Genomic DNA, 10,088 nt, shown 5'->3' on the forward strand with positions numbered 1-10,088 from the left:
TCTTTGGTTCGGCCATATTTCGCTTCTTTTCCGAGTTGATCAAGTTGTTCATGCACTCTGCCTTCAACACTTTTTAGCTCATACACACTCAAATTCACCACTTTTTCGCACATTATCAACCCTGTTAGTGTAATAAACCTCTATAAAACCATACTTGTAACAAGCCATATCAGTGTATCACGCAAAGAAACGAACAAGTCAAGCACAAAGGAGCCCTAACGGTTGACACACAAGCATTGGAAACGCCTGGTGTTCGAGTGTGCTAAATTTCACGGTATCTACGATGGAAACTTGAGGGACATGCGTAGCGGCGAGAACAAATTCTACGTCAGAGAGTTGTCGCTAAATGAGTTTAGAGCCACTGTCAATGGAAAAGGATTCAAGTACTGCGAATTATATCAACAACTGAAGGATTTTTCCAAATTCAAAACGGGTATGTCGGAGGCATTGCAGACAAGATCGGTGAGGACGCTCCTGATGGTCTCCGGGAGCTACAGCAGCGGCGGACTGGACCCTATCAACTTGTTAGAAGACCAAACGCCCAGTAAGCCTACTCCACAGCGCCCGATTGGCGGGAAAGCAGCGAAGGTGATGAAAGGGAAGGCAGAGTCTAGCGGGACAGATGCCCAATCTGCACCGGCCCAGGACGACAGTGTGTTGGGCAATGCTGCCTTCGCACAATCGATGGTGGGCCTCTGCGGCATGCACATGAAAGCCAAGCATCGATCTGTGAAGAAGTCCATTTGGAACACCATTCGAGGGATGAAGGGAAGGATGGGTCTTGTCAAGGAGGACAAGCCGGAACCCGAGTCCGATTGATGTGTGTTTCTGTTGTTTTCTATGTTTTTATCTGTCTTATCTTAGTTTTTTTAACGTAGGATGTTTTATTTTGTTTTTAATAAAATTAATTTTTTTTATTATTTAGGTTTCTTTAATTTACACTAATAATTAAGTAAAATATATCAAAATAATGCTGATGTGGAAATGAGATGAGATCTGAGATAGACTCTAAGATGAGCTACTGACGTGGTAGAAAAAAATGAAAATAGGTTCTAAAATGGGCTCTGGATGTAAGGCTCCCATTATGAATGCCCTCGTATTAATAAAAAAAAAAGAAAAAGAAAACAAGAAATGTGAAAGAACCGACGTCGTTGCATAGAGCCGCATGTTATAAATAAAGAGAAAACAAAACAAGAAAAGTGAGACAGCCGAAGTTGTTGCAGATAGCCTCATGTTGTGTATTTAGTATATGGTTTATTATTTATAAAAACTAATCTTGTATTAGTACCGGTCAAGATATGGTTGTTAACCAGTCTTTGATTTTTAATTTAAAAATTCGTTTATCATGGTAGAATTATTCTTCCTGGAAATCGGTACCTAATTACTTCAATAATTTATATTTAATTAGGTCTTGATTAATTGTTAAGTAAGCACGCATAAACAGTACCCAATTTGGATGCTTCTTCAACAAAATGCTATATTGCTAATTTATTCAAGTAAATATGAAAATAAAAATAAAATCAAACTATAACAATCGACATTTATATTAATTATATATAATAAATTGATATGATGCCCACAATAATTTCTGATTAGTTAAAGAATATAGTTTGGAAAAAAATAGATAAATTTCAAACAATTATTCGGCCATAATGAATGAGAACATCATGTGCTATGTTCTTTACAAGTAACCAATTAGAGGACAGGCTAGCCACCCTTTTTATAACACGGCCACGAACTATAATCCAATTACATGCTCCCTCCGTCCCATAGTAGATGTCACACTTTCCTTTTTAGTTTGTCCCATAAAAAATGTCACGTTTCCTTTTTTTAAAAAAAGTTTCCTCTCACATTAATTATAAAATTATATTTTCTCTCACCACCTAATACACAAAACAACATCTCCTAAATCTCGTGCCATCTCCCAAGTATGACATCTTCTTTGGGACGGATGGAGTACTATTTATTCATGTTGCCCATAATTGTTTATAGCGTTTAGAATGATAGAATCCATACACAAAATATCAATATAAAACATAGCTAGAAGATATTTGTAGACACCTCCACCAACTAAATCAAAACAAGAAACCATTATTTTATTTTCATTTCGTATTTTTGGTATTAGGACACATTCACAAACTTATTCACTATAAAAAAAACTTACTTTTGTAGGGACACAAAAATTGAGATACAAATACCTGCGTTAGAAAATTTTAAGAAATAACAATAATTTAGGATGAAAAAAAATATTTCTATATGAATGACAAATTATTTTAATGTTTTGCTTTTTTAGGACACTTCCATTTCCGTCATTTAATTTTAGTTAGAACACCAACAATAAGGACATTTTTTAAAGTATTGGTAGTTTATTTAGAAACGAAAATTTCATTAAAAAATGTCTTTAGGGTGTCCACAATGGGGGAGCCGCGGCCCGCGGCTCGGCGCGCGGCCCCCCATTGCAAAGGCCGAGAGCCGGGGCGGAGAGGCGAGAAGCGTGGCTGAGCCACGGCCGCGGCCTTCACGCGGCTGAGCCGTGTGAGCCGCGGCCCTCCCATTGCAAGCGCCGCGAATCGCAGCTGGGCCTCGGAATATAAATATTTTTTTTTATTTCGAAATTTTTTTATAAATATACACTCTCATTTCCATTTTTTCACTTCATTCTACACTTCAAATCCCTTCATTTTACACTCTCAAACACTACAAAAAATGCAAGGTGGAGATGGTAATTCCCCGGGGTATGGAGACTCGGGATACGGCAACTTCCCCAATCAGATGTGGAGTCCGCACTCGCCCCAATTCCGGGTCCAGCCATCCCAGCAGAGGAACTTGGTTCGCCAACCATCGGGGTTCGGGGACTACCGACCGAATATGGACGCGATCAACAACCCATCCCAGCAATTCCAATCCTCCCAATTCCAATACTCCCCGTCTCATCTGTCTGAATCTGATAGATCCACATGGGAACAGTTGATGGGTACACCGGAGACCCCGACATCCGGTAATGTGGAGATGGAGGCCCCCACCGGGGGGTCGCCGAACCCGCGGTGGCCGAGGCGGTGGTGATCGGCGTGGCGAGAAGTACAACGACGACGAATCCCTCGCTGTTGCGCGGGCTTGGGAGGCAGTCACGACGAATCCGGTCATCGGCACGGATCAGACCGACATTTGCTTCTGGAGGCGCGTCCTGACGGTGTACAACGGCTTCAAACCAGAAGGCAGTGTCGGACGTGATGAAGGCCAGATCCGGAAGAAGTTCGGCCGGATCAGTAGCGCTGTGAAGAGGTTCAGGAACATTTACGAGAGACAGCTCAAGAATGCCGAAAGCGGCCGCAGCGAAGGCGACGTACGGGCGTTATCGTATCAGTTGTTTAATACTGAAAGCTGGCCCAAGTTCACCTACTGGAATGAATACATGCTTCTCCGAGACTCCCCTCAATTCAAGGCGATCTGCGACGATGAGACCGGTCCTACTGGGAAGCGGACAAAAATCGGGGCCGACGGCACGTACAGCAGTGGTACCGACTCACGTGCATTCGACCTGAATGACGATGTGAGGGATGAGCCCCCCTCGACAATGTCGAGGCGCCAGCGCCCACAGGGCCAACAATCTGCCATCCGGGAAGCTAGATCCGTTTCCCAAGTCTCTCGGGCGAGCGCGGCGACACCGCACCCTTCAACACCGACTGCGGCGTTGACTCAAACACTGGAGGTGCAGATGATGAAGCAACTCCAGGATAACTTGTCCTTGTACGAGAAGTCGACGGACCCTATCACCAAGATGATGTACTACGACCTCATTCTTAGGTTGAGGTTGAAGTTGGGCTTCTCCGATGGGTCGGCGACGGGCGAAGCAAGCGGCAGTGGGGCCGGTGTCGGCGGCGGTGGAGGAGGTGAAGAAGATGTGCCGGATTCCGATGACGCCACCGAGTAGGAAGCGGTGGCGTTTTTTTCTTTTTATTATTATGTTGTGTTTTTAAAATATTTTTGTTGTAGAATTTTCCCCTATTAATAGTACGACGAAAATTTGTCTCTACTTCTCTCTTTATTAAATTATTTTTATTATCCAAATTATTAATCTACTAAAATTTAATAACATTAAATTAAATTAAAAAATAACATTAAAAAAAATCAAAAAAAATTAACATTTTAGAGGGCCACATTTGGTGGCCCTTTGAATTTGCATTGACTTTTTTACATTTGCCATTACAAAGGCCACATGGGAGCCACAATTGGTGGCCGGGCCACAAATGGTGGCCTTTGAAGGTCACCATTGTGGACACTCTTAGTGAGTTTTTACGTTGTAGTGTATAACAATGATAAATGAAATTATTGTCCTAGTTAGAAAGAATATGATTTAATTTTTTTCATGTAAATTCAATTCACGGAGAAAATTACAAAACAATGTGTTATTTCAGTAGGGTATTAATTAATTATAACTTAATCCCGAAACTTTACTAAAAAATTAAGAGAAATTTTTAAAGTGGGAAATTATAAAAAGTACTCCATCCGTTCCACAGTAATAGATGCATTTCATTTTCTCACTCGTTTTGAAAAAATGATACTCCCTCCGTCCCGCACTACTCACACTTATTTCCTTTTTGGGCGTCCCAAGTTACTTGCACTCTTTCCATTTTTAGTAAAAAATTTCACCTACAGCCGTCATTTTTGACTTTCCTATACACTCATTCCTTAATCTCCGAGCCGAAAAGGAAATGAGCGAGTAGCCCGGGACGGAGGGAGTATTAAATAGTTAAAGTGAAGAGAGAGTAAAGTAAGAGAAAGAATAATGTAGAAAAGAGTCTTATCTACAATATTATCTCTCTTACTTTACTTTTTTTCCACTTTAACTATTTATAATTATTTTTTGAAATGGGTGCACAAAATGAAATGCCTCTATTACTGTGGAACGGAAGGAGTAGAATGAGAAGGTAAAGAGAGCAAGCGTGTTGGACATATGCGGATGTGACATAGATTTGAGTTTTAAGGCATTAAGCTAAATCGCCCCGTGTCACACTAACTGTCATTTTCTTTACTTTGAGAGGTTTCAACGCGGGTTTAAACTTTAAACTTTAAACTTTTTCAAAACGAGTAGAGAAAATTGACTAATCAATGAATCTTTTTACTCATATAATTTTGTCTTGGCATTGGACTTCCACATTAAAAGCATGACTTCCATATTCTACTGATTTTCCATCTCAGTTATTTATAAATTTGCCACGTTATCTCCTAATACAAAGTCAATCATAATGCAGCTCCCATATCGTAGCAACAGGACACATCAGATAATATTAATGATCAGAGATTAATTTTAAGTTTTTTTAAGTATGATAAAATAGTACTTCCTCCGTTCCATAGTAGTAAAGACATTTTTTTTCATGACACGATTTAAGAAAAAATGAGTTATGCAAGTTAGATAAAAGAAGAATAAAGTAAAAAATGAAAAACTTAGAGAGAAGAAGAAAGAGTAAACTAAGAAAGAGTAAAGTAAGTTATAAGTCGGGATAGGATCCCCTGCTGTGCTGAAATGCACAGCAGGGGCAGCAGCCTCACACAAAGAAATAAAATAATCAATTTAATTAAATTTCTGCACAGCAGGGGCAGCAGCCTCACACAAAGAAATAAAATAATCAATTTAATTAAATAATTTAATTAAATTAATAAATTATTATTTTAATTGAATGTTTGAGGCAGCAGCCCCTGCTATGCATTTCAGCACAGCAGGGGATCCTATCCCGTTATAAGTCTTCATATTTTCTTCACAACTGAGCAATCTTGTTACAACTACTATTGTAGTAGAAGTTTTCTCTTTCTACCGGAAACAAGAGATTTGCTAGGCTGCATCTTCTGAGTTGTGCACTTCTAGTTTAACAGCGATTACTCAAATTTAAATAACAATATTAAAAGAGATATAATCTGAATTTTCTAGTAAATCAGAGATATGGACATTGTAAACGTGAAGAACAAAGGAAGCAACAAACAGAATCACCCCCGCAGCCACATTGCTAACTGTATGATAGATTCTGTTTCATGATAATCGTCTATTTCATGACACCCTAGTGATGTGTTACAGCTAATTAGAGCAATTAATTAATCATTAACAACTAGCAACTAATTCCAATAACTCCACTCAATTTTCAACACCTCGACATCCAAAAACCCACAAAACGAATATCACATTTTAAATCTTAAAACACACACAATCAAGAATTTTAAAGGGATGTTTCGAATGAGCTTAATTAACTAGTCAAAAAAACAAAATGCTACTCTATTATACACACTCTGGAATTCTGTTAAGGTTCTTGATGCCTTAACGTCGCACCGTCGAGACCGGCCTCGAGCGATGATCAAGTTCTGAGTTCCGAGGGTAGTCGCGTGCGATTCCCGGTCGAACACACCAGAATTAACGTAGCTTGAGCAGAAAGTAAAGAGACGAAAATTGGAAAATTGATTATGTTATTTCTTGAGAGAAAAGAATAACAATTTCCCTTTTTATATCTAAGGACCCTACGGTTGATTCGACTTACGGATCGGGAAAGAATCAACGAAGAAAACCCGGTAAGGAGCTTATAGATCCGCTCAACCCAAATAATTAAAGCCTAATGTTTAAAGCAAAGATAATAATAGAACTTATAGTCTCATAATTAAAATAAAAGCCAAAACTAACTAGAGACATAGTCTCCCCACCAATCCGGCGGACGCCTCTGCCTCTGCGGCCTCTCTCTCTCTTGCGTTACTTCCTGCTCGTCTCTCGGTGTCTCGCCTGCATCGAACACCGGAAATGCCTCGGCTGTAGCTTCACTCCCCTGCTCTGGTTCTTGCGACGTTGGCATTGTTTGAGCTATGGTTGTATCCGTAGCAAATTCGAGCTCATAGACTGAAAAAAAGTTAGCAACTTCGAAGATGTATACATCGACCAAGCAAGTATATATTAGGTTACAAACTCATCTCATACTAGTCCGAGGCCTTTAAGAGTGATCCAAATATAAATTCATCCTGGCTTGGCTCCACCTAAGACAGAAAATGCAGTCAACAATCCCAACATAACCAACAATAAAGTGACTTGGTTTGGAGCCGAGCCGATAGAATAGTGCGAAGGAGTATCCGACGTGGCAAGAAAGAAGGTGGTCTCGTTTATTACTAGTCCCCCTTTCCTAATATCCAACACGTGGGCTTCTCCTACATGTTAGAAGTGGACCTCCGTCTCCGCATTTCGCTATATATATACATGTATTCAATCACTCAAATTCAAACACAATCAAATTCTATTATACTATCTCTCTTACTAAACATCAATCCTTCCACACTTCCAAAATAGGTTGCCATGACCACTCCCAAATTATATGCAAGTGAACTTGGGTCTTGTACACACAACTCATTCCCATTCCACAAGCCACAACCACCACAAAAGCACTCCTCCCACACCATCAAATGCTCCCTCCACACCCCCACACTCCACTTCCCTAAACAATCCTCCACTATCTCCTCCCCTCAAAACCAAACTCCCCAATGGAACATCCTCCAAAAGGCTGCCTCGACTGCCCTGGAGGCTGTCGAGGCCGCCCTCACCGCCCACGAGCAGAAACACCCGCTCCCGAAAACTTCCGATCCCCGGGTCCAAATCGCCGGGAACTTCGCCCCGGTGCCCGAGCAGCCCGTGAGGCACAACCTCCCCGTGGTCGGAAAAATCCCGGACGCCATCCGCGGCGTCTACGTCAGAAACGGCGCGAATCCGCTCTTCGAGCCTGTGGCCGGGCACCACTTCTTCGACGGCGACGGCATGATCCACTCCGTCCAATTCCAAAACGGCGCCGTTAGCTACGCGTGCCGGTTCACCGAGACGCAGCGCCTCGTCCAGGAGCGCTCCCTCGGCCGGGCCATTTTCCCCAAGGCCATCGGCGAGCTCCACGGCCACTCCGGCATAGCGAGGCTCCTCCTCTTCTACGCCCGCAGCCTCTTCCGCCTCGTCGACCCCACCCGCGGCACCGGCGTCGCCAACGCCGGCCTAGTCTTCTTCAACAACCGCCTACTCGCCATGTCCGAAGACGACCTCCCTTACCACGTCAGAGTCACCCCCTCCGGCGACCTCAAAACCATCGGCCGTTACGATTTTAACGGACAGCTCGACGGAACAATGATCGCTCATCCTAAAATTGACCCGGCCACCGGAGAAATGTTCGCCCTGAGCTACGACGTCATCCGGAAGCCATACCTCAAATACTTCCGCTTCCAAAAAAATGGTGAAAAATCGGATGATGTCGAAATTCCGGTGGCGGAGCCGACAATGATGCACGACTTCGCCATCACGGAGAATTTCGTGATCATCCCCGACCAGCAGGTGGTGTTCAAGCTGTCGGAGATGATTCGGGGCGGCTCTCCCGTCGTCTACGACAAAAACAAGTCATCCAGATTTGGCGTAATGAATAAGTACGCCAAATCTGCGAGTGGGATTAACTGGGTCGAGGTGCCAGACTGCTTCTGCTTCCATCTCTGGAATGCATGGGAAGAGCCGGAAACAGACGAGGTCGTCGTCATCGGCTCCTGCATGACCCCGCCGGACTCCATCTTTAACGAATGCGACGAGGGATTGAAGAGCGTTTTATCCGAAATCCGGCTAAATTTGAAGACCGGAAAGTCCACAAGGAGGCCGATCATGTCCGAGGCCGATCAGGTCAACCTCGAGGCCGGCCTGGTCAACCGGAACAGGCTCGGGAGGAAAACTCGCTACGCCTATCTCGCCATCGCCGAGCCCTGGCCTAAAGTCTCCGGTTTCGCAAAGGTCGACTTGTTAACCGGGCAAGTCGAAAAATTCTTTTATGGAGACGAGAAATACGGAGGCGAACCTCAATTCCTCCCAACCTCGTCCTCCTCTGAGGACGAGGGCTACATTTTAGCCTTCGTGCACGACGAAAAGAACTGGAAATCCGAGCTACAGATTGTGAATGCGAAGACGATGAAGCTAGAGGCGACGGTTAAGCTTCCTTCGCGAGTTCCTTACGGATTTCACGGTACATTCATTGCTGCGAAGGACTTGGCCGGACAGCTTTGATTTGGCTGGAATTAGGTGATTTTCAAACAGTGCAGAATTGCCTGAGGGATGGCTGCGATGCGTCCCCGGAATCTTGCTGCTGTATTGAAGAAGAGCCCTCCATTTGTTCATGTGGAAGAGGCTTAATTACATTAATTTGGAATGTTTTTTTTTGTTGAAATTTAATGTGGGGGGGTTTTAGGAGAAAGCAGCTTGTAGCTTTGGGGTTATGGAAGCTCAGCTGTTTACTGCTTATTCTTTCACATTTTGTGTGCAAATCTCATATTTTTAATGATTTTACACAGCAACACTTTGTGATTTATTACTATTACTATTCGTTCGGTTTTGCTCTGTTTACATACCAATAATTTCTGAATTATTTACTTCGATAACTAAAAATAGAAACATTTTTTATTTTATTTTTATTTTTTTATATTTTATTGGGAACGGAGTAATGTGTCAGCCATTTGTTAAAATTACATTTGAAAAACGTGATTGATATTTTTTTGCTGTGTAAGTTAATTTACTAACAAACTAGAAGCATATCTCAGAAGCAGAGGAATTTGCTCACACCTGTTAAATTAAATTTGACACAAATCTAAGTGATATAGGCATTTTTTATACTACTGCTAATATTCTCTTCGCCAGCCATTAAATATCGTGTTTTTCCTTTTCGTCCGTCCCCTAATAAATGTGTCATCTCATTTTTGTTATTTTAAGTTAGTAGTTCTCACATTTCACTAATTCATTATATTCCATTTTATTATAAAAGTAGAACTTATACTTCATTAGCTTTTGTTATCCACTTGTCTACATAAAATAAAAATAAAAAATTAAAATCCGAATCGGCCAACTATGAAACATTTAATCATGGACAGAGATAGAGATAGTATTTTCTATTGGAGTACAGAGCAATCAAGTAATTGGCCCAAACACAACCAAAACCAAATCCGACAAAATATTTCCATTAAAATAATAAATGATGATAATGACTGGCCGAATTTGGAGCATAGCCGACCTTCAATTCTGATCGATGGTGGGCGTCGGACGTATCAAAATGGTA

The 10,088-nt window shown here is 42.0% G+C and overlaps 1 protein-coding gene across 2 annotated transcripts; it reads left to right on the forward strand.

The window, feature by feature from the left end:
* Positions 1–6,658: 6,658 nt before the first annotated feature.
* Positions 6,659–9,446, forward strand: LOC121783261 (9-cis-epoxycarotenoid dioxygenase NCED1, chloroplastic-like). 2 transcript variants are annotated; one of them, XM_042181288.1, is made up of 2 exons: positions 6,659–8,397; positions 8,434–9,446. In XM_042181288.1, the coding sequence occupies exons 1-2, from the start codon at positions 7,322–7,324 to the stop codon at positions 9,044–9,046; spliced, it is 1,689 nt and encodes a 562-aa protein (XP_042037222.1). In that variant the 5' UTR covers positions 6,659–7,321; the 3' UTR covers positions 9,047–9,446. The 2 variants fall into 2 exon arrangements, with proteins under 2 accessions (XP_042037222.1, XP_042037221.1); XM_042181287.1 differs by having other exon boundaries at positions 6,665–9,446.
* The last annotated feature ends 642 nt before the right edge of the window (positions 9,447–10,088 follow it).

Source organism: Salvia splendens, chromosome 21 (assembly GCF_004379255.2).
Source record: "Salvia splendens isolate huo1 chromosome 21, SspV2, whole genome shotgun sequence".
In the NCBI taxonomy this organism is placed as follows: Eukaryota; Viridiplantae; Streptophyta; class Magnoliopsida; order Lamiales; family Lamiaceae; genus Salvia; species Salvia splendens.

Bases quoted from the DNA above. Each gene is read 5' to 3' on its own strand.
- LOC121783261 (XM_042181287.1), top strand. From the start codon at position 7,322: ATGACCACTCCCAAATTATATGCAAGTGAACTTGGGTCTTGTACACAC.